The 27,723-nt window shown below is 41.3% G+C and overlaps 2 protein-coding genes across 8 annotated transcripts in view; one reads left to right on the top strand and one right to left on the bottom strand.

Moving 5' to 3' along the window:
* sbf1 (SET binding factor 1) overlaps positions 1-23,996 on the top strand; it is a 63,684-nt gene extending 39,688 nt beyond the window's left edge. For 4 of the 6 annotated variants that reach the window (XM_036210228.1, XM_036210227.1, XM_024285715.2 and 1 more), the window contains 30 exons: positions 3,350-3,427; positions 3,523-3,636; positions 3,705-3,833; positions 5,734-5,832; positions 5,927-6,134; positions 6,272-6,384; positions 6,465-6,614; positions 6,687-6,755; positions 7,918-8,393; positions 8,468-8,640; positions 8,714-8,787; positions 10,674-10,866; positions 10,945-11,069; positions 11,149-11,327; positions 12,690-12,826; positions 13,133-13,340; positions 13,412-13,608; positions 14,616-14,753; positions 14,828-14,923; positions 15,053-15,121; positions 18,239-18,423; positions 18,502-18,669; positions 18,741-19,028; positions 20,172-20,298; positions 20,369-20,499; positions 20,568-20,906; positions 22,035-22,240; positions 22,426-22,513; positions 22,587-22,715; positions 22,801-23,996. In XM_036210228.1, coding sequence (XP_036066121.1) covers positions 3,350-3,427; positions 3,523-3,636; positions 3,705-3,833; positions 5,734-5,832; positions 5,927-6,134; positions 6,272-6,384; positions 6,465-6,614; positions 6,687-6,755; positions 7,918-8,393; positions 8,468-8,640; positions 8,714-8,787; positions 10,674-10,866; positions 10,945-11,069; positions 11,149-11,327; positions 12,690-12,826; positions 13,133-13,340; positions 13,412-13,608; positions 14,616-14,753; positions 14,828-14,923; positions 15,053-15,121; positions 18,239-18,423; positions 18,502-18,669; positions 18,741-19,028; positions 20,172-20,298; positions 20,369-20,499; positions 20,568-20,906; positions 22,035-22,240; positions 22,426-22,513; positions 22,587-22,715; positions 22,801-22,899 — 4,785 coding nt within the window. In that variant the 3' untranslated portion in view covers positions 22,900-23,996. The remainder of the gene's footprint in view (positions 1-3,349; positions 3,428-3,522; positions 3,637-3,704; positions 3,834-5,733; positions 5,833-5,926; positions 6,135-6,271; positions 6,385-6,464; positions 6,615-6,686; positions 6,756-7,917; positions 8,394-8,467; positions 8,641-8,713; positions 8,788-10,673; positions 10,867-10,944; positions 11,070-11,148; positions 11,328-12,689; positions 12,827-13,132; positions 13,341-13,411; positions 13,609-14,615; positions 14,754-14,827; positions 14,924-15,052; positions 15,122-18,238; positions 18,424-18,501; positions 18,670-18,740; positions 19,029-20,171; positions 20,299-20,368; positions 20,500-20,567; positions 20,907-22,034; positions 22,241-22,425; positions 22,514-22,586; positions 22,716-22,800) is intronic. The other 2 variants (XM_024285695.2, XM_036210229.1) reach the window with 2 other exon arrangements.
* A 1,764-nt stretch (positions 23,997-25,760) lies between these two features.
* The window catches only part of ppp6r2a (protein phosphatase 6, regulatory subunit 2a), a 19,759-nt gene continuing 17,796 nt past the window's right edge, over positions 25,761-27,723 (bottom strand). For both annotated transcript variants that reach the window (XM_024285583.2, XM_024285592.2), the window contains exons 22-23: positions 26,849-26,953; positions 25,761-26,628 (exon numbers count right to left, since the gene is read on the bottom strand). In XM_024285583.2, the coding sequence (XP_024141351.1) occupies positions 26,580-26,628; positions 26,849-26,953 (154 nt within the window). In that variant the 3' untranslated portion in view covers positions 25,761-26,579. The remainder of the gene's footprint in view (positions 26,629-26,848; positions 26,954-27,723) is intronic.

Raw genomic sequence — 27,723 nt, 5'->3', positions numbered from 1 at the left:
ACAAGAGTCGTATTTCTCTTTACTAAAACCCCTTCTTGCAGATATCATAATCTGTTTACGTTCAGCTCACGTTCCTAAGCTACATTTTTATGAGACTATCAGCGTTTGGTTTTATTGTTTTTGTTTAAATTGTAACCCTTTCCTGTCTCGTTTCCATCCTTTTCTCAGAAGTACGGCTTTATCTGCACACTGAAAGGACTCTTCCTTGTTTTGACAAATTTGCCGTCACGTTTGTTATTGTTCATCACACTCCGTGGCATTTAGAGGAAGTGTATGTGTCATTGCAGATTACTGTATTTTTTGTAAATCTTTATGGCCTCATTTATGTGCAAACACCACAACCAGGAATGGGTTAACAAAGCGGTCGTCTGCAGATTGGCCCTGTTTGCTTTTATTATCAGGTGTTCAGTCCACGTGCAGCACAGACCTCATACTCCCTGTGGATGAGCTACCAGAAAACCAGTTACTCCTCCTCTCTAGATCATTCTTCTACTTCTCAAACAAACAATCAAAGAAATCCCCTAAATATTACCAACACCAATGCAGGAAATACAGCTGAGAACTACTGTAATCTTTTGGAGTCGATTCAAACTAAAGCAATAAAAATGTCTCAACCCAGCGATTTTAGCAGAAGAAAACCCTCATCTGTTCAGATTTTATTTTTTATTTTAAAGTCTTGATCTGTTTTTTGGAAACATCCTTGTTCAGATTCCATTACATTTTTCATGTATGAAATTGATTGTAGTTGCCACAGTAATGCTGGTATTTAGAGGTCTGTCATGCAGACATTTTTAGTTACAGCCTGACTGCATGTGTGGGAAAACCTGTCTGGACTGTGTTGAAGCCAGTTCATGTCAGAGAAGAGAACAGAAAGGGAAGGCTTGGTTTGTTGTTAAAGATGAAGAAACTTGGCTGTGTTTGTTTCTTGGCTGCTTTCTTTGCTGCTGTCGTCATGCGACAGACAGACAGACGTTCTGTTGCGTTTGCTTGAGAAAGGCTGGAGTTGGTGTTCTCATTTTTGCCGTGTCAAGAAAAAGTGACCGTTTTGAATTTCCCATAGATTATTTTTCGGTGTTTGTGGAGTTTGATGTGCAGTCCGAATCCTGTGACTTCTTTTGTTTGTTTGACACACTTTCCTTGGTTACGCTTAAACACAAAATCTTAAATATACTTCGACTTTTGAACCGTTAACACGATCAAGGTAATTCCAGTAGATTCTGAAGGAGAAAAGCGGCTCAATTACCTTGATCGTGTTAATGGTTGACAAGTTACAGTATATCAAAAAACATAAACACTGGAGCTCTGGTGTTAAAGGGTTAAATAAAAACTGAAATTTTACTTTTTACCTCCTCCTTGGTTCAAAACTTAGTGGAGTCTTAGTGTGAATGCTGTAAGCTGAATTTGGCTGCTGAAGATGCTAGTGCTGATAGTTGAAGATGCTGAAATTGATAAACACTAAATCTAATAGCTGAAAACACTGAAGCTGATAGCTAGCTAAGATTTTAGTTAAATGCCAAATTAGCCTAAAAAAAGCTTAAATTAGCCAAAATAGCTAGCATGTATCTAAAATATTAGCTAAACTCCAAAATAGCCTAAAAAACAATAAAAGCTTAAATTAGCCAAAACAGCTAGTATGTAGCTGAAATATTAGCTAAACTCCAAAAAAGCCTAAAAAAAACAATAAAAGCTTAAATTAGCCAAATTGCTAGCATGTAGCTGACATATTAGCTAAACTCCAAAATAGCCTAAAAGACAATAACAGCTTAAATTAGCCTAATTGCTAGTATGTAGCTGAAATATTAGCTAAACTCCAAATTAGCCTAAAAAATAAAAAAGGTTAAATTAGCCAAATAGCTAGCATGTAGCTGAAATATTAGCTAAACTTAAAAATAGTTTAAAAAACCTTAATAAATGCCAAAATAGTGCAAAAACCAAGAATAATGCCATTATAACTTTCAACTTTACTACACTGAATCCATATAATATAAAGTAACGACTAATCGACTATTAAATTAGTCGTCAATTAGTCAACCAATCGCGGCAACCCTACAGTTTAACGCCAAAGTTGTCACTTGATTGACACGCTGAAGATGAAACAAAATCCCAAAATAGCCATTTGTTGTGAAATACGGGGTCATTCCACTTGTGCGCATATTGGAGGATCAGCTGATCTGTGAGCTTCATGACTTGTAACCCGGACTGTGACCGAGTCAACAGCAGCATTCCCAAATTTTATAAATCCCACCTGTCTGAGTGTTACGGAAAGTCCTGAAGCTGGAAATCTGATGGAGGAACTTTTGGAAAGTGTTTGTTCTCTGGTTGATGATGATTTTTTTATATTGGTGGACAGAAACCTGACGACAGGTTAGATTCTCTGAGTGGGGGAGGGGCTTTATGGTGTGTTTGTTCAGCTTATTTAATATACAGTTTTTTTTGGTTTTTTTGCCTTCCATGTGTTTTAAAATGTTAATCATTTTATTTAGCTAACATCTGATTCTTTATGGTTTGTAAAAAGAAAGTTACAAAAGAAAAGAAAAAATCAAAGACAGTGCTCCTGAACCCCCGGGCCATGGACTGGTACCGGTCTGTGGGTCACTTGGTACCAGGCAGCAGACAGAAATAAAGAAATACATGCGCTAACTTAAACTTTTTTCAATTTAGTTTTATTTCTGATCCTGAAGGAAATTTTATGTTGCACAACTGCTGGATTTTGTTCACATCCGGGTGTTAGCCTCAACCATTATGTTAAAGATAAAATCTTCATCACAAAGTTCAAACATTTTACAGAGAATGAAATAAATAAATTTGCTGATTTGTGGAAACTTTTGTGGAACATTTGAGAATTTTCCCACACCAAAGCTGAATGGGGTAGACATCTGTTCTAAAACTTTAGTACAGAAAATATTGCAGAAAATACCAACGAAATGAGGATTTATATAAAGAAAATATGATCTGTATTTTTACCCTGAAAGATAATCCGAGCCTGGATTGATTGGAAACATGGCATTCTGTAGTGGAAAAAAAATCAATATATTTCCTTTATGGAATTTTCTAAATTTAGAAACGACTTCTACAAATCAGCAACTTCATTATCTTTAAAATATATATAGATATATATATCTATAGATATTTTTAGACTTTAACAAAATTTCTTGTTGTTGAAAAGTAGATTTTCAGAAACTGGAATCTTAAAAATGCTCCCTTCTACCCGTTTGGACCGATCCGTGAAAATATTGCATCATTTGAACCGGTCCGTGGGCTGAAAATGTTGGGGATCACTGCTGTAAATTATTATCTAACTTGATTTGATAGATTGTTTTGTTAAGCAATCTGACTTGTTTTCTTGCAGGTTTTAGATCCAGAGTTGGAAGTGGCTGATCAAGCCTTCCCTCCTCAGTCCACGCAGCCCTCTGCGCTCAAGATCCAGGTGAGAAGGCGGCTCTGGTACTGACAGGTGTAGGGACGTACATCCGTGTACAGCAGATTGAACATGCTCCTGAACGTGGCCGCCGTGTGTTTCAGGATAAAGAGATCCGAGCGATCTTCCTCTGGCTCTTCGCTCGCCTCTTCCAGGGCTATCGTTGGTGTTTGCACATCATCCGCATTCACCCAGAACCGGTGATCCGCTTCCATAAGGTACACCAGCGCCCCAGATAAATCGCTGACTCCTAAACTCCTTTGACTGAAGAAGAGTGTGTCCTCAGGCGGCCTTCCTGGGCCAGCGAGCGCTGATGGAGGACGACTTCCTCACGAAGGTGTTGGACGGGATGGCGTTTGCTGGTTTCGTCTCAGAGAGAGGCCCCCCTTACAGAGCTACGGACCTGTTCGATGATGTGAGTGTTTCAGCTCATGCAGCTCCTCGTTTGACCTTTCAGGTGGCGACTTTTTCTTGCCTCTGCCAGTACAAGCAGAGCAACAGAAAATCTGCAGGAGTCTGCATGAGCATCCTGCCTCCTCAGGAGTCTGTGGTGGGATGGATTTTTGTTTTCTCAGTCGGTGACTGTGTGTGTTCGCCCGGTCTCTATTGATATTCAGTGCTGCTGAAAATACGTCAGCTGAGATTTAAAAATGCTAAAAATAAAAGAAAAAAATCCCACTAGCTGCTTCGTTTAAAAAATCTAAAGCACACGTGTCAAAGTGAAGCCCCAGGGGCCCTCCAGATCATTTTATTTTATTGTTATTATTGACCCGATAGAATCTTGAGCTTATTTTTAACTTGTATAATTCTTACAAAATATATTTTTATGAAGAGTAAAATATTGAAAGTTATTTAAGGTTTAAGTTGATTTATTCTAAAATAATATTCCTGCCTTTTTATTATTCGTGATCATATTAAAAAGTTAAAAAAGGTTTCAAAGTTTTAAAAATGGTCATTCTGCTAACTTCTTAGACTATTTTGGCATTTACTAAGATTTTTTAGGCTATTTGAAGTTTAGCAAAAAGTATTTTAGCTACATGCTAGCTCTTTTGCCAAAATTAGACTTTTTTTCATGTTTTAGACTGTTTTGGAGTTAAGCTAATATTTACACGCTAGCTGTTATGGCTAATTTAGTTTTTTTTTTTTTAAAGTTGTTTAGGCTACTTTGGAGTTTAGCTAATATTTTAGCTTCGTGCTTGCTATTTTGGCTAATTTAGGCTTTTCTTTTAATTTTTTAATGCTGTTTTTGGAGTTTAGCTAATATTTCTGTTACCTGCTAGCTGTGTTGGCTAATTTAGGCTTTTTTTGTTTTTTTAGGCTGTTTTGGAGTTACGCTAATATTAACAACCTTGTTGTTTTGTCAAATTTATGCTTTTCTCAGCTTTTAATGCTATTTAGGAGTTTTGCTATTTTTTTCAGGTACATGCTAGCTGTTTATGCTAACCTAAGATTTTTTTTTTAGTTTTTTAGGATAATTTTGCATTTAGCTAATATTTTTGCTACATGCTAGCTGTTTATTTGTTTTAGTTTTGTAATGCTATTTTGGAGTTTAGCTAATATTTCAGCTACATGCTAGCTAATTCTGGCTTTTTTCCGTTTTTTTAGGCTGTTTTGGAGTTCGGCTAATATTAACAGGCTGGCTGTTTAGGCTAATTAAATGCTTTTCTCAGCTTTTAAGGCTATTTCTGAGTTTTGCTATTTTTTCAGGTACATGCTAGCTGTTTATGCTAATCAAAGATTTATTTTACATTTTTTTCGTTTTTTAGAATAAGTTGGCATTTAGCTAATATTTTAGCTGCCTATCAGCTTCAGCGTTTTTAACTATCAATTTCAGCATCTTCAACTATCAGCACTAGTATCTTCAGCGGCCAAATTCAGCTTACAGCATTCACACTAGCATTATTGCAGGTAATGCTATATATCTTGTTCATAATTATTTTTCAAAAGTTACAGTTTTAAAGTTTTAAAAATGTAGTTTTAGAGTGTTGAATAAATGTTTTGGATTTTGGCCCCCTGTTCGATTGAGTTTAACACCCCTGATCTAAAGCAATCATGTCGGTGCACAGAATTTAAATTACACTGAAGAAAATAACTAAATAGAAAATGTTAAGTTAACAGCAAGTACTTGTTTTCTGTTTAATTTCTAAAGTTTAGGGAAGAGTGTCGAGTTACTAACAGTTGAAGTCAGATTTGCAGCTGATTTTGCGTTCAGTCCTTCCTTCTGGAAGCATCTGTAAATGTATTTCTATCAATCAAAAAGCGACTTCACTTCTTAAAAGTTTTCTCTGATTATGACATTTTGAAACTTTCCACAGCTGGTAGCAAACCAGGTGGAGCGGATCCGGCAGGAGGAGAGCTGTCCTCACAAAGTCTTGAATCATGTGAAGGAGCTTGCAGAGCAGCTCTTCAAGAACGTACGACTCCACAAACTGAATCTCCTCTCGTCAGTCTCCCTCTTTATTGCTACTCTTCTTCATAGCGATCATGTCTTGTTTCTCTTGACCGTAGGAGAACCCATATCCCGCCGTGGCCATGCACAAAGTGCAGCGGCCATCGGAGAGCAGTCAGAACCCCGCGCAGAACCAGAAACCCTTCCCCGCTCTGGATGAGGTTTCAGTGCAGCTCTTCATTGATCATGCTGCTGCCAAGCTGAAGACCGCCCCTCCTGTGGTGAAGGCAGAGGTCAAAGGCATGGTGCCATCCGGACCTCCACTGGGTGAGCTGCAGAACAGATCCACTCCCACCAGTTCATACTGTGCAAACCTTAATTGTGGGAAAGGCAAAGAAGATGCAGCAAAACAAACATGTGAAGACTTTAAGAACAGTCCTGTGATGCTCTGTGTGCCTCTGCAGGAGACATCGTGGACAGGAATGGCTGTGTGATGGCCAACAGCGCCCGCAGGCTGGAGGTTGTCCGGAACTGCATCACCTACATCTTTGAGAACAAAATGCTGGAAGCCAAGAAGGTGAGAACCCGTGCGCTCCCAGCGTTTGTGCCGCGATCGTTCGTCTTCCTCCGTTATAGCGTTCTCTCTCTCGTGTCCAGCTGATGCCAGCTGTCCTGCGGGCGCTAAAGGGTCGGGCGGCTCGGCTCTGTTTAACTCAGGAGCTCAACCAGCACGTCCTGCAGAACCGGGCCGTGCTGGACGACCAGCAGTTTGACTACATAGTTCGCATGATGAACTGCACTTTACAGGTAAGCCTGAACTCCAAAACCACAAACTGTGTCGAGCTGTGTGAGATTGCAGTTTCCTCTGGTTCTCCTCAGGACTGTTCACACATGGATGAACACGGCGTTGCTGCAGCTCTGCTGCCCTTGGTCACAGCCTTCTGCAGAGTGAGTGTCATGTCCGTCATCACACGGCCTTTCTGTATCCATCAGACCGACACCGGGCTGCAGACAGAAAACATAAATACTTGCACTAACTTAGATCATTTCCATTTAGTTTAATTTCTGATAAATGGAAGTCTTATTTTGAAAAACTGCTGGATTTTGGTCACGTGATTTAAAGCGGCTAGCTGGATTGCTAAGCTAGTAGCCTAAAGCTGATGGTTTCATAATTTTATTTTGCTTTATTTCTCCATCACGCCTTAAAAGTCAGACGTAGCTGAAGCTAGCGTCCCGTTGTTAGCTTCCACTTTGACGTTAAAAAGAAAATCTTTATCACAAAGTTCAACATTTTACAGAGAATGAAGATTCAGTCAAATACATTTTGCTGATTTGTGGAAACTTGTAAAAGAGACATTTGAGAATTTTCCTACAGGCTGAATTAGGTAGACATCTGTTCAGAAACGTTAGCTCAGAAAATGTTGAAAAAATACCTAAAGAATGAGGATTTATGTGAAGACAAAATACTATGGAGAACAAAAATATGACTGTGATTTATGTGTGCGTGATTCTTGATTTGTGTGTAACTTTGACATTTTTTGGATTTGTAACTCATATAATACATTTTGTGCATAAGTACGAAAATTAAAAGTAAAAAAAAAATACAATCTACACACACACAAATTAACATTACAACAGCTTGAAACTAATTACACGCGTAAATCTTTAAAAATTAAGCATGAATCACTTTTTTTTTTCACTTTTTAATCTTTTTGCCCTGAAAGATAATCAGAGCCGGAATCGTGTGTTAAAATGACATTCTATGGGGAAAATATGATGTAATGATTCCTTTATGGAATTTTTTCAAATCAACAACTTTGTTTCATTGAACCTTTACCGTCTGTATAAAAAAAACTACTGGTAATTTTAGACTTTTTAAAACTAAATTTCTTGTAGCATTTTTTTTAAAATAGGTTTTTAAAAACTGGAAGCTTAAAAATGCCAACTTCTGGCCCTTTGGACCGGTCCGTTGTCTAAATTAAAGGCTGGAGACCACTGCTCTAGGGTCATTTTAACCCCAGTAAGCCACAGTATGTCTGTAAATGAGGAGACGGAATACAAGTGTTTCTGTCTCTGAGATGACCTTTCCTATGACCTGTCTGTGTGATAGAAACTGGGAGCAGGCATCACGCAGTTTGCCTACAGCTGCGTTCAGGAGCACACTGTGTGGACCAACATGCAGTTCTGGGAGGCCATGTTCTACAGTGACGTCCAGAACCACATCCGGGCTCTGTACCTGGAGACGGAGGAGCACAGCATCCCGGTAAGTTCCTGCTTCCTGCTGGTCAAGCGTTCCCAGCCGGTCACTCATCCCGCTGTTTGCTACCAGGACGGGTCTGGCAGCAGGAAGGACATCGGCGCCTTGGAGCTGGCGTCGGAGCAGAGCCGGCTGTGGCCCACTCTCAGCAAGGAAATGCAGGCGGAGTTGGTGCAGAAGGAGGAAAGCACGGTGTTCAGCCAGGCCATCCACTACGCCAACAGGATGAGCTACCTGCTGCTGCCTCTGGACACCAGCAAGAACCGGCTGCTGAAGAGCTCCAACCTCGGGGACGTGGAGAGCGTCAGCAACAGCTACGTCACAAACAGGTGAAGCTCGGTTCAGATCCCATCAAAAGTGGAGTTCCTCGTGGGCTGAAGTCGTTCCTTCTTCCGTCCGGCAGCATCGCGGGCAGCATGGCGGAGAGCTACGACACGGAGAGCGGCTTCGAAGACGCCGAGAGCTCAGACGTGGCCAACTCAGTGGTGCGCTTCATCAACCGCTTTGTGGATAAAGTGTGTAACGAGAGCGGCGTCACTAACGAACACCTGAAAGCGCTCCACACCATGATACCAGGTAAGGACGCGGTCCGATCGGGGTCCCGACCCGAGGCGGGAACTCCACCCTGAAGCCTGTGGAATGTTTGCAGACATCGTTCAGATGCACATCGAGACGTTAGACGCAGTCCACCGGGAGAGCAAGAGACTGCCTCCCATCCAAAAGGTAACCAATTCCTATTTTTACGTCCCACTGGACAAAGGCCATGCAGAACCCTGGCTAGCCCCGCCCACCCCCCTCTCCACCAACCCCCACAGCTCACAGGTGCACAGCAGGTACGTCTGTCTGCGCAGACAGAGAGGTGTGAGTCGCAGCACGCCTGAGCAGTGCATGCTGGGTGATTGCTCAGAGTGCCTTCATCCTGAAGGATGCCGTTCCTGCATGCAGCTTGTTGGAGAGGGAAGGGGGTTTTGTTGGGCCCGACGGGTCAGACATGGATTCTGCCCAGCACCACTGCATGCTTTCATGGTTTTTTTTGCACGAGTCTCTGCTGGAAAAAGGATTTCATGTCTGAAATTGACTGTTTAGGGATGAGATTGGGTGATGCTTAAACATAAAATCTTAAACATACTGTAACTTTTCAGCTGTTAACACGATCAAGGTCATTCCAGTAGATTGTGAAGGAGAAAAGCGGCTCGTTGAGCCGCTTTTCTCCTTCACAATCTACTGGAATGACCTTGATCAAGTTCACAAATAAAAAATTAAGTAAATCAGTACAATAGTTCATGTAAAACTATTTATTCGTTTCAATTTAGTTTCCTATCAAAGCACAGAATCTCAGCTAACATCTCACAAAAAACAAAATCAATCAAAGCAGTTAAGTAGGGCTGCATTGATAAAATTGATTAACCAATTTGGGTTCATCTAAGCTTAATAGATCAACAATCAGTCCATAAAAATGAGATAAATCTAGCACATAAAGCTAAAGTCCGCTAGATTAAAGCTAACATATACTGGGATTTCCCATAGGACGGCTAACGCTAACATACATTGCTGACTAAATGAACATCTTTATAAACTCGCAGGCATCAATTTTCCAAATTCTTTTAAAGAAATATTTTTTTAAATAACCATTCGTGGTCTAAAACACAGTTTTTTGCTAATTTATTCTTCTTCTTCTGGAATAAGGTGTAATGCTATAGCGTGATCACCACCTAGTGGCCAAAATGAAACGCCCTCCAGGAGAAACGGAACAATTTTTACATTAAAAATCTGAACATTTTTGTCAGAATTTCTCCTTTTGAGAATCTATATAACACTGTATCATATTAACAATCTCATTATAGTTTCATTCATAAATTGTACAGAATGTGAACTATATCAGATTCATATAAATAAATTAAGTTCAATTAAGTTGTTTTTTTTTTTAGTTACAGTACCACAAAAGGAAATCACACAGAAAACTTTACATTAAAAAACAAAAGTCAAATTAATCATATTTTTGTGTTGTGATTAATCCATAGAAATCACAATGTTTTACCAGTTAAATTTGATTACAAAATGCAGCTTTTGAACAAAAATAGGCCAGAGAGAAATTTCTTCTTCTCTTTTATTGTCTGAAATTTTTTTTAATTTATCAAGTTTTAACCCAGAGCTGTAATTTGTGAGCACGAAACACATTAACATTGAGATAAGTGGAACTTTACAGACTTATATCTGCAGTATTACTTAAAGAAAATAAAAATGTTTACAAAAAGCCATGAGAAACGAACCTGCAAACAAGAAAAAAGAAAAAGTTCCTGCGCAGGCTCCTTTAAAACGATTTCGATGAACTTTCTCTCTAAACTGATGCTTTATTTAACCTGTCGTGACGATCAGCATAAAAATCGAATTGAATCAAATCAGTTTTGGAAATTATTATCAATGCCTAGCCTACAAGTAAGTAAGTAAATAAGTTAGAACTTGACCTAAACCTCTGGGTTAATCTGTATCGTTTGCACAGTTGATGATTTTAACATCTCCTGTTGACGGTGTGCTGTCTGTGAGTTCCGGTCTTGTTGACCTCTGACCCCGTAATGACAGTCAGGCCGTCCTCTTGTCTGTCTGTGCAGCCCAAACTGCTGAGGCCCACTCTGCTGCAAGGAGAGGAGCTAATGATGGACGGGATGCGGGTCCATTTGGTTCCCGACGGGCGGGATGAGGCAACGGGGCTGATGGGAGGTCCTCCTCTCCTTCCAGCTGAGGGAGCCATCTTCATCACCACCTACCGCCTCATCTTCAAAGGCACGCCCACCGACCCCCTGGGTGAGAAATGTCACATGAAGACCAATGTGGAAGACCCGCACACCTCCTCATTGAACTCCTCCTTCTCTGTGGCTGCAGTGGGGGAGCAGATTGTGACTCGCTCCTTCCCCGTGGCCTCTCTGACGAAGGAGAAGAAGATCTCAGTCTCGACCATCGACCAGTATGTGCAGGAGGGACTCCAGCTGCGGTCCTGCACCTTCCAGGTATCCAGAGACACGCGGGTCGTCGGTGGGACTGAAACCCGGAATTCTGACATGATTTGGCTTCTTGTCGACTCTGCAGCTCATAAAGATTGCGTTTGACGAAGAGGTGGAGTCAGACTTGGTGGAGGTTTTTAGGAAGCATCTCCACAAGCTGCGCTACCCTCAGCACGTGCAGGGAACCTTCGCCTTCACTGCGGGTCAGTATGTGAAGAAGACGCCGTCGGAGGACAAGATCAAAGACAAGAACCCATCACTGAAGTAAGAACTCAAAGAGCCGGTTCTGTGCACATGTACAAATCTCTCAGTAACACACAAATTTCACAAACTTATACAAACATAAATCGCACACGCACTCATGAAGATAACACCACACACAAATCTCTCATAAACACACCTACACACACAGATTTCTTACAAACACACACACACACCCACATAAATCTCTCTTACACACACACACAAATCTCTCTTACACACACAGATCTCTCTTACACACACACAAATATCTCTTACATGCACAAATCTCTCTTACATGCACACAAATCTCTCTTACGTGCACACAAATCTCTCTTACACACACACACAAATCTCTCTTACATACACACAAATCTCTCTTTCATACACACAAATCTCTCTTACATACACACAAATCTCTCTTTCATACACACACACACCCCCACCCAAATCTCTCTTACACACACAAATCTCTCTTACATACACAAATCTCTCTTACACACCCAAATCTCTCTTACACACCCAAATCTCTCTTACACACACAAATCTCTTTCATACACACACATCTCTCTTACATACACACAAATCTCTCTTACATACACACAAATCTCTATTTCATACACACACATCTCTCTTTCATACACACACACACACACACCCACCCAAATCTCTCTTACACACACAAATCTCTCTTACATACACACAAATCTCTATTTCATACACACACATCTCTCTTACACACACAAATCTCTTACACACACACACACACACCCCCACACACACACACCCCAATCTCTCTTACACACACACACACAAATCTCTCTTACATACACACACAAATCTCTCTGACATGCACAAATCTCTCTGACATGCACAAATCTCTCTGACATGCACAAATCTCTCTGACATGCACAAATCTCTCTTACATGCACAGACAAATCTCTCTTACATACACAAATCTCTCTTACAAACACAAATCTCTCTTACATACACACAAATCTCTCTTACACACACAGACAAATCTCCCTCACATACACACAAATCTCTTTAACACAAATCTCTCTTACACACACAGACATCTCACACACGCACAAATTTCTCTTACAAAACACACAAATCTCTCTCACACACATCTCTCACTAACACACATACGAAAATCACACAGACAAACACACCCTACTTACCGAAACACGCACATATACACGTGTGTGCACAAACATAATTGTCCACAGATGTGTATTCACACAGACAGACACACACCGACACACAAACATTTACACACTGGAAGCTTGTGGTTAAACTTCTGAAACAAAAACAGAATTCTGAAGGACAGGAAGTGTCTGTGATGGACGGTTTGGGTAAAAACGTCTCCTTTGCTCTCTTCAGAACGCTCTCCAGACACCTGGTGAAGACCGCTAAGAGGACGATTGTGCGGCAGAACGTGTCCAGGAAGAAGTACTCTCCGCCCACATGGGAGAACCGCAGCAGCTTGCAGTCTGAACTGGATGAAGACGAGATTTCTGGTATTGCTATGAAAACACTTCGATACCTGCAGACTCTCCCTCTCTGATAGCAGCTGCTGATTCATACAGTTATTTTATCTTTTACCTGACTTTAGACTTCAGTCAGTTTGGAACTTCAGAGTTTATTTTTTATTAGAATGCTTGAAATTAGATTTTTTCTTATGTAATATAAAAACATGAACCCCTAAATAATAAAAAACACACTTTTCACTTCTGAAGTTTGAGATATAAAATCATAATTAAGTTTTTTTCTTGTTGGCTGTGGTGAAGACGATGGTTAACAAAGTGATGCACGTGTCTCCACAGTGTCAGAGGAGGTGGACCACAGCGCGCTCACCCTGTCCTCCACCATCCGCTCCTCAGACAGACAGACCATGAGCAACGTGGTGGAGCGGGCCTGCTGCAGAGATTACCAGCGCTTGGGTCTGGGCACGCTCAGTAACAGCCTAACGCGTTCGAAGAGCGAGCCTTTCCGGATATCCACCGTCAACCGCATGTACAGCATCTGCAGGAGGTGAGGAGCCCACATCGATCCACAGACGACGAGGAACCTCTGCTAACTGCTAAGTGTGCCTGCTGCTGCAGCTACCCCGGCCTGCTGATCGTCCCTCAGACCATCCCGGACTCCACCATCCAGAGGATCTCTCGCTGCTATCGACAGAACCGCTTCCCCGTGGTGTGCTGGAGGAACCCTCGAACCAAGGCCGTCCTGCTGCGCTCGGCGGGTCTCCACGCTAAAGGAGTGGTCGGGTTCTTCAAGTCACCCAACACGACCACTTCAGGTAAGGAAACGGCAACGTCTGCCTCCAACAAGAGAGACACGACTCAGTCACATCTTTGGGTCCAAATCTTTCTTTCAGTTCTGCCTCTAAAACTATGGGGTCAATTCAGGTGAAGCTAACAGTGAACGGAAAAACGGATTGAAAACTTGAAAAATAGACATTATAACAGATTTTTTTCATAAATTTGAAACAAAAAAGAAATTGTACATTTAGAAAAAAAAACCAGAAAATTTGAAAAAGATGTTTTGAAAATGTGAAAAAAATGAAAATTTGGGGAAAAAAAAATGTACATTTATAGTTTTTTTTAAAAAATATCTTTTAGTTTGGTCTTTTTTTAATTTTTGTTTTTTTCCCAAATTTTCAAGATTTATTTCAAGTTTTCAGTTTTTTTAGTTGTCAAAAAACTTTTTTTTTTTTTAGAATTTTCAAAACACTTTTTAATGTCAAAATCTGAAAATTTGAAAAAGAAAAAAAAGATTTAGGAAAAAAACCTGAAAATTTGAAAAAATAGTACAGTTATATATTTTTTTAATATCACATTTTTGCTTTTTTTCCCAAATTTTCAAGATTTATTTTTTAGTTTTCAGGGTTTTTTTTGGTTGTCAAAAAACTATTTTTTTTTACATTTTCAGGTTTTTTTTTTTTTTTAGAATTTTCAAAACATTTTTTCAATTTCAAAAACTGAAAATTTGAAAAAAAAAAAAGATTTTGGAAAAAAAAACTGAAAATTTGAAAAAAAAGTACATTTATATAATTTTTTTAAAATCACGTTTTCACTATTTTTTCCCCCAAATTTTCAAGATTTTGAAAACGACACAGATTTGGCCTAAAACAGCATTAATAGATCAAAAGATGATCAGAATGTGACTAGAATTTGCTTATTTCATGGTGTTTTTTTGATTGGCAGGTGCTCACTTTACGTTGCCCCTCCCATTTTTTTCCGAGAATGTTGTAGAGTTGGGTGAAGTAAAGTTCTGTAACAGGTTTGTGTGTTTTATCTTTGTCAGTTCCTAGTCAGGCTGACTCCACCAGCCTGGAGCAGGAGAAGTACCTTCAGGCCATCATCAGCAGCATGCCGTCCTACAGCGAGAGCAGCGGCAGGAACACGCTGAGCGGCTTCTCCTCCACTCACATGAGCACCTCTGGTGAGGACGCACACGGAAACGCTGGTTCCCTGAATCAAACCCGCTCATCTCTGCGTCTTCTCTCCTGCTGTCAGACTCTGCAGATAAACTCCGGCAGCCTAAAATCGGGATGCTCATGAAGCAGGTGATGGGCGTGAAGGAGGAGGCTCCCGGGACGTTCAGCAGAGGAGGTGAGATTGTGCGGTTTGGGCAGTTGTGGTTCTGTTTGGTGCTGGGACGGAGAAGGAGGAGGTTTGGGAGTCATGGAGGAGACGGTCCTCTTTTGTTGGTTAACTGGCATCTCTGTCATTTGACCTCAGCTCATGGTCAATGGGCCAAAGTCCCCTCTCAGCCCAAAGGGTCTAACAAGACCAGGAACCCTCCCAGAGGTACAGTAGGCCCCGCCCCTCAGCCCTTCCTTCGCTCGTCTGTAACCAATCAGGTCTCTGTAGATGTTCGTGTGCTAACGCTGCTTGTGTCGTCGTGTGCATGCTGCAGCTCCCAGTGAGCGGCGTGGTTTTTCTGTGATTGTTTCTCCGTCAGTACTGCAGACGTCTACATGGCGAGCTGTTTCTCTGGGAGGACTGGTGGCGTTCCAGCTCCAGTTCTCGTCCTTCCAGCAAAGCCCTGATGATCCGCTTCTGTTACAGTCTGTCTTCATATGATCGGCAGGAAGTCCTGTTCCTCTCACTGTTAAAATGTGTCTGCGGTTAATGATTTTTACCAAACTTTAAAAATAAACTAATCAAACTGCAGCACAATAATTCAAAATAATTATATTTGTTGTTTTGTTTGACGTTTCCTTTCCTTCTTCTTGTGATTAAGACCTCCAGTGTGACTTACTGTTCTAGAAAAACTGAACGTCTTTAGCATCAGAAGTTTAAACTAACATCACTAACGAACAGTTAAATCAACTTCAGAGAATTTGGTAACAAAATAAACTGAAAACAAAATGTTATTTTAGCAAAAAGTGACCCCCCCACCCACCCAAAAAGAAATGTCTTCAATCAAAATTCTGTTTTTATCACACAGTGTAAAAGCAAAGTATTTGTGAACATGGAAATGAAAGCTACACATCACCCATCTTTAGAGTCCCTTTTAGGGTTGCTGGAGCCTATCCCAGCTGCTTCTCTGTAAGCAGATCAAAGATTCCTCACTGTGAGTTTATAAAGATTTTAATTTAGTCAGCATTGTATGTTTATATCAGGGGTCTGAAAGCTTTAATGCTAAAAGAGCCATTTGGTTCTGGTTCTAATGGAAGAGCCGTAAAGTTTCAACTCAAAGTTAGAAAAAAACATTTTCTTTATATTTTTGTGCTCATTAAGCCATTCATTTATAAAATATAGCGTTAAAATGTTCTCTAAAATTGAATGTTTCTGTATATATCAAATTTAAATTATTTTTATATTGACCATAACACATTCAAGTTCCTTTCAAAATAAAACACTTCCTGTGTTTAATCAGCAGATTTACTTTATTTAAAAATGCAAAAATATGAGATTAACTATTATTATTACACTTTTTTAAGTAAGTGTTTTTAAGTGTAGAATGCATTTTTCTATCTATACATGTAAATAAAGTAAAATAATGTCACTCTGATGATTAACTAATTTGAAAGTAGATTAAACCTTTTAGTATCATTTTTATCAGTTAGACCTATCTGACATAAACAATCTAAACATACTTTAATTAGTTAATTAATTGGTTAAGTTTGAAGTTTTCTTCAAAGCCAAAGAGAAACAATGTAGGGATAAAGGAGTCGCATGTGGCTCTGGAGCCTCAGTTTCCAGACCCCGGGTTTAGGTCAACCAAGCGTTAGCATTAGCCGTCCTATTGGAAATCCCATTATACTTTAGCATCAAGCTAGCAGACTTTAGCATTATGTGTTAGATCGACTTTATAGATTGATTATTGACCTATTAACCCTTTAACTGCCTGCTGGGGTGTTTTTATTACTCCCCAAGGTACAGAGCCCCTAGAGGCACATTAAAGAAAAAAAAAAGATCAAAGTAAAAAAAAATATTTTTCCAAATATTGAAGAAAAAAAATCCTAGTTACTAACTGGTACGTACCAGTTGGTGAAAAAAATCTGGTTAGTAACTGATGCACATCAACAAGAACATTTTATTTTCCTAGAAATTAAAGTAAAAAAGAAATCTGGATAGTAACTGGTGCGCACCAACCAGTTTTTATTTTTATTTTTATGGAGCCCCTGTGTATTTTTAAAAAAATAATTTGTATAAATGGTAAATGGTAAATGGCGTATACTTGTATAGCGCTTTCTACCCTCCTTCGAGGGCCCAAAGCGCTTCACAGTCACAGACCCATTCACCCATTCACACACACATTCACACACTGGTGGTGGCTCCGCTGCCGAACACTGGCGCCAACCTCCCACCAGAGGCAATTCGGGGTTCAGTGTCTTGCCCAAGGACACTTCGACACATGGGCGGGCAAGGCGGAGTCGAACCCGCTCACTTCTGATCAGGAGTTACATCATGTGAGACATTTTTGAGTTTCAGTGACTATATATGTTTTTACTTCAGACCAGGGGTATCAAACTCAATCACACAAAGAGCCAAAATTTAAAACACATCTTAGATCGCGGGCCAAACAGGATAAACATTTATTGAACACTCTAAAACTAGATTTTTAAAACTTAAAAATCATAATTTTTTTAACATAATTATGATCCAGATACCGGTACTGACATTACCTGTGATAATGCTAGTGTGAATGCTGTAAGCTGAATTTGGCCACTGAAGATGCTAGTGCTGATATTTCAAGATGCTGAAATTGATAGATGAAAATGCTGAAGCTGATAGCCAGCGAAAATATTAGCTAAATGCCAAATTAGCCTAAAAAAAATAATAAATAAAGACTAGGTTAGCCAAAACAGCTATCATGTAGCTGAAAAAAACGGAAAAAGCCTAAATTAGCCAAAACAGCTAGCATGTGAATATTAGCCTAATGCTAAAATGGCCTAAAGACTAAAAAAAAAGCTTAAATTAGCCCAAACATCTAGCATGTAGCTGTCATATTAGCTAAACTTCAAAATATCCAAAAAAAGCTTAAAAAAAAAACCTAAATTAGCTTAAACAGCTAGCATGTAGCTGAAATATTAGCTAAACTCCAAAACAGCCTAAAAAAACTTAGTAAATGCCAAAATAGTCCAAAAAGATGGTAGAATACCAATTTTTAAAACGTTGAAAACACAACTTCTTAACATAATTATGAATTATAAAAAGGAATATTATTCCAAAATAAATCAGCTTAAACCTTAAATAACTTTCAATATTTTACTTAACTTGTCAACCGTTAACACGATCGAGGTCATTCCAGTAGATTGTGAAGGAGAAAAGCGGCTTTTCTCCTTCACAATCTACTGGAATGACCTCGATCGTGTTAACCATTAAAAAACACAGTAAATCAAAGCGTGGTGTTAAGGGTTAGCAGCTGCATCAGAGGGAGTTCAGCTGCTGTGTTTGTGTGCGCCCACATGGCAGGTAAATGGGGCAGTATCCGGGCGAGCGGATCAGGAGCTACACGTCTGAGTGCCTACAACCCCGACGTAGGGACGCGTCTGGCCGGATTCGAGTCTCCGCAGTCCAACGGCGGGCTGAGCGAGTCGCTCTTCTATCGGCAGCAGAAGGCGTTCCTCTACATCATCGGGGATAAATCTCAGCTGAAGGTGGGCGAGCGTTCCGCAGACGGAGGCGGGTGGACCGATATCTCTTTTATCCTGAACTCTGCGCCCCTCTGTCTCCAGGGGGGGAAGCAGGACTCGTTCCAGCAGTGGGAGGTGGTCCCCATCGAGGTGTGCGACGTGCGGCAGGTGAAGAACAGCTTCAAGAAGCTGACGAAGGCGTGCATGCCCAGCTCGGTGCCGACGGACAGCTTCCTGCGCTGCGTGGAGGAGTCGGAGTGGATGTCTCTGGTGGGATGATGCCGCTTCCTTCTCCGAGCTTCCTGCCGTCGTTCCACTCTGACCTCCTCGTGTTTGCACAGCTGCACAGGGTGCTGCAGGTGTCCGTCCTGGTGGTGGAGCTTCTGGACACGGGCTCGTCCGCCATGGTCAGCCTGGAGGACGGCTGGGACGTCACCACGCAGGTGGTGTCCCTGGTCCAGCTGCTGTCGGATCCGTACTACAGGACCTTCGACGGGTTCCGGCTGCTGGTGGAGAAGGAGTGGCTGTCGTTCGGACACAGGTTCAGCCACCGGGGGGCGCAAACGCTGGCCAGCCAGAGCAGCGGCTTCACGCCGGTGTTCCTGCAGTTCCTGGACTGCGTGCATCAGGTGGGTCTGAGCTGCGTGGTCCGGAAATCCTGAAGACCTCGGGACTCCAACAGAAACGGTGTTAGCTTTTAAAAAAATTAACTAATTCATTGCAAAACTGGAAAAAAATGTATCGTAATTAATCGCCTTTTTTTTTCTCTTTTTCTTTAGTTAGAGTATTTTCAAGTCACGTATTATCTACAAATAATCACAATATGAAATCACACACAAAATTGTACATTTACAACATTTATTTTTAACTCTTTGATTCCAAGGGTCTAAAACTATTTTTGTCTATATTTGAATTTTCTTTATTATGCTTATTTGGTAAAATTGTAATCAGCAAATTTTTCCAATTTTTAGTCATTTTTCCATTTTCAATTTACACACTAGACATAAAATTATGGCAAAAAAGAAAATTCTATCTGGAAAAATGGGATTCATTTTGCTGTGGAAACCCCAAAATGTTTGTTTTTACAACAAAGAATCAAAGTTTTAGTTGTAATTCAATAAAAACAAGAATAAAATTCACTAACAAACTAATCAACATGTTTTTTAATGAAAATGCAAAAAAAAAAAATCCAGGCTAAACTCACAAAATAAGAATTTCTCTCTGCTGTCTGTTTGACATTTTTCCTGGAATTCCGTTTTTTTCTGCTTTTTCATTTTTCTTTATTTTGTTTGTGAAAAATAATAAACTATTTCTTTGGGAGAAGTTTGATCCAGCTGGAATCTGCACAGGTGGGGGCGTGTCTGTCCATTCTAAACTCCTCGCCTCCTGTGACATCAGTGGGCGGGACTTTTTTAGACGACGCCGGTGCTTGTTATTGTAGAAAATTCATGTCGGTCTCCATCCCAAAATAGAAGAATAGTCGTTTTCCTCGTTGGATTTCTCATAGTTTGTTCTCCGCCTTATTTATTAAAATAAAAGATCGCTTTTGTCCAAAAACTACAAAGAAAAGCCATATTATCTCTTTAATTTAATAAAATCTCAATCACAGAATGTAAAAAAAATTTAAGCGAGAAACCGCAGTTTGTGTCTCTATCCAAGTTTGTGTCTGTCCTTCTCCATGGAGAAAACTCCTCAGAAAAGAACTTTCCTGGTCTAGTTTCAAACTCATTTCTTGCTCAGCAAAAAGCCTGACTCCTCCCCCTCCTCCTCAGATCCACCTCCAGTTCCCCATGGAGTTTGAGTTCAGTCAGTACTACCTGAAGTTCCTGGCTTATCACTACGTCTCCAACCGCTTCCGCACCTTCCTGCTGGACTCGGACTACGAGCGCATCGAGCTGGGTAAGGGGGGGAGGGGCAGGCGGCGGCGCGGCGCCGTGTCATGGTGGCGCTCATCTGTCTGTCCCTGCAGGAGTGCTGTTTGAGGAGAAGGGCGAGAGGAAAGGCCCTCAGGTGTGCAAGTCCGTCTGGGACTACATCGACCGGCTGCACAAGAGGGGCCCCATGTTCTACAACTACATGTTCAGCCCTGAGGACGAGGAGGTGGGCGCTTCTCCGACCCTCCCGCCCGCCGGACGCTTCCGGGAGTGACAGGTGTTTGTGCGTTCCAGGTGTTGAGGCCGTACACCTTCGTCTCCAACCTGAAGCTGTGGGATTTCTACACGGACGAGACGCTGTCCGAAGCGCCGTCATACGACTGTGAGCTGCGGGGCCGGCAGGTCCGCGAGGACGTGGCGGACAAACCGGACACCAGCGGTCCCGTGACCCAGCGGCGCATCGTGTGGCCGTGCTACGACAACCTGAGCAAGGTGATGCCGGACGCCATCAGCAAGCTGCTGCAGGACATGCAGGAGCTGGAGGCTGATCTGGGAGTGGCGGCCGAGAGGTGGAAGGAGACCTGGGACAAAATCAAGACGGCGCAGAGGACGGAGACCAAACTGGAGAACAAGGTGAGAGAGGTGTCCTAATCAGGGCCTCGAGGGCAGGCCTCATGCCTTATCAGTGCTGCTGATTACCTGGATCAGGTGTGTTTGGTTGGAAAACATGTTGGACAGCGGCCCTCGAGGCCTCGATTTGGACACCCCTGATGTAGAAGCCTTATGGGGTCAAACGAGGATCAGCTTGAAGTGAACGAAAACACAGATTGAAAACTTGAAAACTAGACATTGTGACTGAAAAAAATAGAAAATTTGAAAACTGAAAAAAATACAAAATTTGAAAACTGACAAAAATTGAAAATTTGAAAACTGACAAAAATTGAAAATTTGAAAACTGAAAAAATTTAAAATGTGAAAACTGAAAAAAATTAAAAATTTGAAAACTGACAAAAATTTAAAATTTGAAAACTGCAAAAATTTGAAAATTTGAAAACTGCAGAAATTTGAAAATTTCAAAACAAGATATTGTCAATTTGAAAAAAACTTGAAATATTGAAAATAAAAAACTGAAAATTTGAACAAAACATTTTTTTTAAATGTGGAAAAAATTATTGAAAACTGGAAATAAATTTGAAAAATTTGAAATAAGAAAAAATACTGAAAACTTGAAATAAAAAATCTATAAATGTAAAAATTACTGATTGAAAACAAATGATACATTAGTTACTGCTGCTGTTTTGAATTTTCATTTTTTACGCCCCCATGTAAAATTAGGCTCAGCTCAGCACTGAAAGCTCAAAAATCTGAATTGAAAGTGAAAACGGGACTGAAAGTGAAGATTCCCAAAAAAATTTAGATTTTTTTTTTTTATTTAAAACATTAGCTGTTACTAATGGATAAATTTTTTTCAATTGGTAATTTTTACATTCATAGTTTTTTAATTCAAGTTTTTAAGTATTTTTTTTATTTAAATTTTTTTTCGAATTTTCATTTTTTCTTTCAAATTAAAAAAAAATGTTTAAAGTTTTCCTTTTTTTTCAAATTTACAATGTTTTGTTTTCAATTTTTCAATTTTTTTTCCAGTCACAATATCTATTTTTCAAGTTTTCTATCAGTTTTTCGTTCACTTCATTCCGATCCTGATTTGAGCCCATGGAGCCTTCAGCTGAAACCACGCCGACTCTGAACTCTCCTCCACAGCCGTCCTTCTCCAGCTCGCTGCTGATGGCGTCCAACCTGAGCCACCAACGCCGCTCTCAGGGAGTCTGCCTGCAGGAGAGCGCCGTCGGGTCCTCCCTCAACCTGGGCTTGGACAGCGAGGCCGGCGCCACCTCCACCCCGGTGCCGGGCCGTACCAGCACCAGCACACTCTACAGCCAGTTCCAGAGCACCGAGAGCGAGAACCGGTGAGGCTGGAGCTGTTAGCTGTTCTGGCTAATTTAGGGGGTTTTTAGTCCATTTTAGAGTTTATCTAATATTTCAGCTGCATGAATATTTTTAAAACTTAGATTATAAATGTATTTCTAAACAAACGTGTCTAAATGTGTGGGCTCAAAACTGAATCAAAAAGAATCGTCTTCTGTCTCCACAGGAGCTTTGAAGGGGTTTTGTTCAAGAGAGGCGCCATTTTGAAACCGTGGAGACCGCGCTGGTTTGTTCTGGATAAAACCAAACATCAGGTAAGAAGTTTGTCACCGAGCAACCACTGCTCTTCAGGGAGGGGGCTGACTCCGCCTCCTTCTGCTCCCACAGCTGCGATACTACGACAACCAGAAGGCCAAGGAGTGTCGGGGGTTCATCGACCTGGCGGAGGTGGAGGCCGTCACATCGGGGTCGCCTATGGTGACGTCGCCCAAAATCACGGAGAAAGCCTACTTTGACGTGAGTCCGGGCTCTGCAGCTTCAGTGGGTTTGATGGATTCTGACTCCTCCCACTTTTTTAATTATTTTTTTTTGTCTTGTGCAGCTCAAAACCACCAAACGAGTCTACTGCTTCTGCGCGATGGACGCCGCCAGCGCCCAGCAGTGGATGGACAGCATCCAGAGCTGCCTGTCCGACGCCTAGAGGGGGGCGGGGCTCTTTGAGAACATTTCAGAAAATTTTCTTATAAAACTACAAAAGAAAAAAAAAAAATCCCCAACCAGTCTGACCACTATGAGTCTGAATGCACAAAACCGACTCCCTCCAGAGCCCCCACCTGCAACCCCCCCACCTGTTCTGATGGGAGGAGCCTGATGCCCGGCGGACCAAAGCGGCCTCACTGCCTCATGTAGCCACTCAGTGTCTTCAGAGGAGGGGGGGGGGTCCTCAGTGGTTCATGAAGGATTTTCTTTATCGCCCCCACCCACCCTCCACCCCCCAGCTTTTTTTCTACAATCAGAAGTGTGATGAACTGTGAAAAGCATCAACTGATGGAGGCAGGAAGTGTTTACAGAGCAGATGACCCCCCCATCACTAAGAGGAACTCCTCCTGTAAGGGAATCTGAGGGGGGAGCAGGACAATGGAGAGGAGCGAGGTGTCGCACAGTATTATGGGATGTCGTCGTCTTCATAAACGGAGGGCAGGTCACAGCCCCCCCCTCACCACAGACCCCTCCCTGTACAAACCCCCGCACTGCTGTCTGTGAAGGTGAACCTGTAGATTTGTTGAATAACTCTCTTGTATATACTACTCCAAATTTGTATGTAACGTTTCTAGTAGTAATTTATTTAACTGGTCTTTTCAGTAAAGGTTTTTCACACCACTTTATTTTTTAATTAGGAATCCAATGTGCCAATTGTTCATTTGTGTATTAATGTGACTAATGCTCTTTTGGTTTTTTTGGGAAAACCCTGGTTTTGATACAGCACTCCTGATTCCCCAGCAGTCAGTGAAGTGGTTCCAGTGTGGTTTCCCGCCGCTGAGGTCAACGCTCCTCCTGCCGCGTTTCTGTCCATCCGCCGGTTGAACGGAGAGTGTCGAGCTCAGCGGTGGGAACGTCGCTGCCGCTCCTCGCCGCTTCACTTTCCTTTCCTACCCCCCCAGTGTACAGCAGCTACAGCTAACAACAAAACCCTCTTTATTTATTTGGTTTTTATTTAGAACGTTCCCTCTGAGCCGGGCTGTCAATCATGTCAGTATAGTTTCTAGACTCCAAATAAAAACTGTGGGTTCAAACGTTCTCTGGTGAGGTTCTGTTTCTACAGCTTTGGTCCTCTCAGACCATCCTTTAGCGGGGGAGTCCAAATCGTTTTTGTTGATCTCAAGCGGGCCGGACCAGTAACATAATAGCATAAAGCCAACTTGTCATCTGTAGATTTGTTTTTTTTTTCAGATGGAAACATTCCTCAAACAACCTAGTAGCCTAATCACTTATTATTATTAGAACTATTATTATTATCTTTTTTGGTCATTGTGATGTCACACCTGGTCATTTTTATAAGCAACTTCACAGCAGTGAGGCAGTGAACCAATCACGTGCTTCCAAAGAAATGCTGTTTATCTCTTGATTTCTAGTAATGCTGGGATTTCTTTTCCTTTACTCCCCCTAGTGGTGGAATTGCACATTGCAGCCATTTCTTTAAATAAAAATAACTTCCAAAAGAAATGGGCTAGAACACGTTTTAAAAGTCAAAGCCCTCCAGATCATTTTATTTTATTGTTATTAATGGTCCGGTGTTATTTTGCTGTAATTTCTAACTTGTATAATTTTGACCAAATATATTTTTATGGAGAGTAAAATATTGAAAGTTATTTAAAGTTTAAGTTGATTTATTCCGGAATAATATTTCTACCTTTTTATTATTTGTAATTATATTAAAAAGTTAAGGTTTTAAAGTTTTTAAAATTGTCATTCTGCTAGCTTTTTGGACTATTTTGACATTTACCAAGATTTTTTAGGCTATTTTAGAGATTAGCTCATATTTCAGCTACATGCTAGCTGTTTTGGCCAATTTACAATTTGCCACTATTTTAGCCAATTTTGCTAATTGAGCCTTTTATTTATTTCAGCTACATGCTAGCTGTTTCGGCTAATTTTGGCTTTTTTGGTTTTTAGTACAATATTTTGAAGTTTAGTTTTTTTATCTACATGCTAGCTGTTTTAGCTAACCCAGGGTTTGTTTGTTTTTTTAGCTTTTTAAGCTAATATTTTAGCTATTACCTTCAGCTATCAGCATTAGCATATTAGCATTATTGCAGGTAATGCTATATATTTAGTTCATAATCATGTTAAACTTTAAAAAAAACAATAGTTTTAGTGTTCAATAAACGTTTATCCTGTTCGGCCCACAACCTAAGGTGTGTTTTGGCCCGTGTTTGACACCCCTGGTCTGGAAACCGTCTGGAGGGCCGGATGTTTATTTGGTCCACACACACAAAAAAATCATTTAAAAAATGCTAAATAATGTTCTCTCTTAACTACACTCACCGAGCACTTTATTAGGTACACCTCGTCAGTGCCGAGTTGGACCCCCTTTGGCCTTTAAAACTGTCTTAATCCTTGGTGGCATAACAAGATTCTGGATTCAGAGTTTGGTCCACAATGACGTGACGGTATCACACAATTGCTCCAGAGTTGTGAGCTGAACATCCATGACACCGATCTCCTGTTTCACCACATCCTGAAGATGGTTCACTGTGGTCATACAGGGATGGACATGGTCAACAACAATACTCGGGTAGACTTGGGGATGGTCAACTGGTACTATAGAGCCCCAAGTGTATCCCCCATATCACTATACTACCACCACCAACCTGAACTGTTGCTACAAGGTGGGATGAACCCATTCTTTTGTGTTCTTCTGACCCTACCATCTGAATGTGGCAGCAGAAATGGTTCTACAGAGCTCCACGATTTGAAGGATGTCGGAACAGAACCAGAACGCTGCCCGACTACAGCAGCAGGGATCTCCAAGAAAAAGAAAAAAAAGAACAGACGACAGGAATGGGGAATTGCTTTTTAAATTACCTTTTTTTAAGTGTAGATAATATTTGTGTATAGGTAGATAAGGTTTGGTTGATTTCAGGGAGACAGCATGAAGAACTCAAAGATCATTACAATCAGAAGGTCTTTGCTCACTAGCTAGGTCGACAGAAAACCGCTTCAAGATGCACAGAAAGGGAAAATCAAATCTTCACAAACGTTTTGGATGATTAAGAAAGAAAAAAAAATGTGACTTTAAATAAAGGGCTGACATTATTGCACGCGAGCAGACAATAATACTATTGGAGCAGTTGGTGGAGCTGCCTTCCTCCTCCTCCTCCTCTTCTGATGGCGAGACGGGAACGGACCTGCATGAAGACCAGCCAGCACACATGAGAACAACGCTGTGCTTGAATGTACAGTAAATGGCTGCATAAGTGCTTTTATTAAGCTTGAAGAGGAAAAAAAAGAATATTTTCAAAAAAACAAGTATTTATTGTTGAGGCATCATTAAAAGTCAGCCTGTGCTTTCCTTTCGGGGGCGACCGGGTAAAATCCAACCCACGGGGAGACCGGAGAAATCTTTGAGGACTTTAAAAAAATAAGCAGGCCGGCGTTCCCCCGGATTCTGTGTTTTTTTGTTTTTTTTTAAAGAACGCTGCTACATTAAAAGAGCACAGAATTATGTGCAACATCAGAAAAAAAGGCTTGGACATGATTCCTCGCCGCTCGGCTCCGGCGTTCTGGGTTTGACGGTTCCGCCTTGTCGTTGGTTGGCAGTGTCCATGTCCGATAGCGTGGCAGAGTGAAAACGCCGTAGAAGCAGAGAGCGCCTTACGCTCAAACCGGCCCGTTGACAGACACTTCCTGCGCCGGCGCCGCTTCCTCTCTGTAGAACCACAGAAGGGAGAACCACAACCTCAGCCAGACCTTCAAAATAAAATCTCCAGATTTGGACGATTGGTTGAGATGATTCCAGAGTGAGACTCAAATCCGAGCTGAGAACTGAGCTCTTCGCACTACTGAGCATGCTCAGTTCAGATTGTCGGACTGAGCCCGACAATCTGAACCGAGCATGCTCAGAAGTGCGGAAAACCAGAAGCACTTACTTCCTGTCGGCGTGTGCGTTTGCAGGCGGGTCATCGGCGGGCCGCTCCGAACACGCGGGAGGATCCGACAGGGAGAGTTTCTCCAGAGGGATCGGGTTCTCCTCACTGCAGACACACAACAACGACGCACAAATGAGCCTCGTCACCTCTGACCTTCATGTGGATCTGTTTAGCAACAGTTAAACCAAACTTCTATTTAAAGATGCCAAACCATAAAAAAATAAAAATGTACTTTTGAGCTTCAAAGTGTAACTTTTGAGCTTCAAAGTGTATTTTGATCCATTCATGCTGAGTAATCCTCTAAAAACCTGCCCCTCCCATACCCACGAAAACTAGCGAGTTTTCACATGCTTACATCACAAGGAAGAGTCTGCTCCGCCCCCAAGCTAACACAAAAACGTTCTCTGTGAAGCTAGCGGGGACGGTCGTGCAGATCGTGTGTTGTGATTCGGTTTAGCAACGACAAAGAAACGCTCATTCAGTTTAGGGTTCAAACGCATAGAACATTCTGGTGAGGAATCTGTACCACATGTTGGGATAGATCCTGAATGTATCCGAGAACGGTGCAAGCAGACGGGGGATATTGAGACGATGGCAGGAGAAAGTAGGGCTGGGCGATAAAACGATAATTATCGTTATCGCGATATTACTTTTTTCGATAGTGAAATGAGTCTATTGCGATAAACTTTTGTGTTAAATAACACGGGAGAAAACCCCGGAAGAGCCGCGCTTCTTCTTCTTCTTATTGAGCGGCTGATTCTAGGAGCCCAGACTGAGAGGGGGGCGAGGGACGGAGGCCCCGAATGATGACAAAAGGACACAACAGAAAACATTATTTCAGTAAACCAATAACCAATATATAATCGCTAATACTT

Source organism: Oryzias melastigma, linkage group LG23 (genome assembly GCF_002922805.2).
Source record: "Oryzias melastigma strain HK-1 linkage group LG23, ASM292280v2, whole genome shotgun sequence".
Lineage (NCBI taxonomy): Eukaryota > Metazoa > Chordata > Actinopteri > Beloniformes > Adrianichthyidae > Oryzias > Oryzias melastigma.
This window is presented reverse-complemented; position numbering and strand designations above follow the sequence as displayed.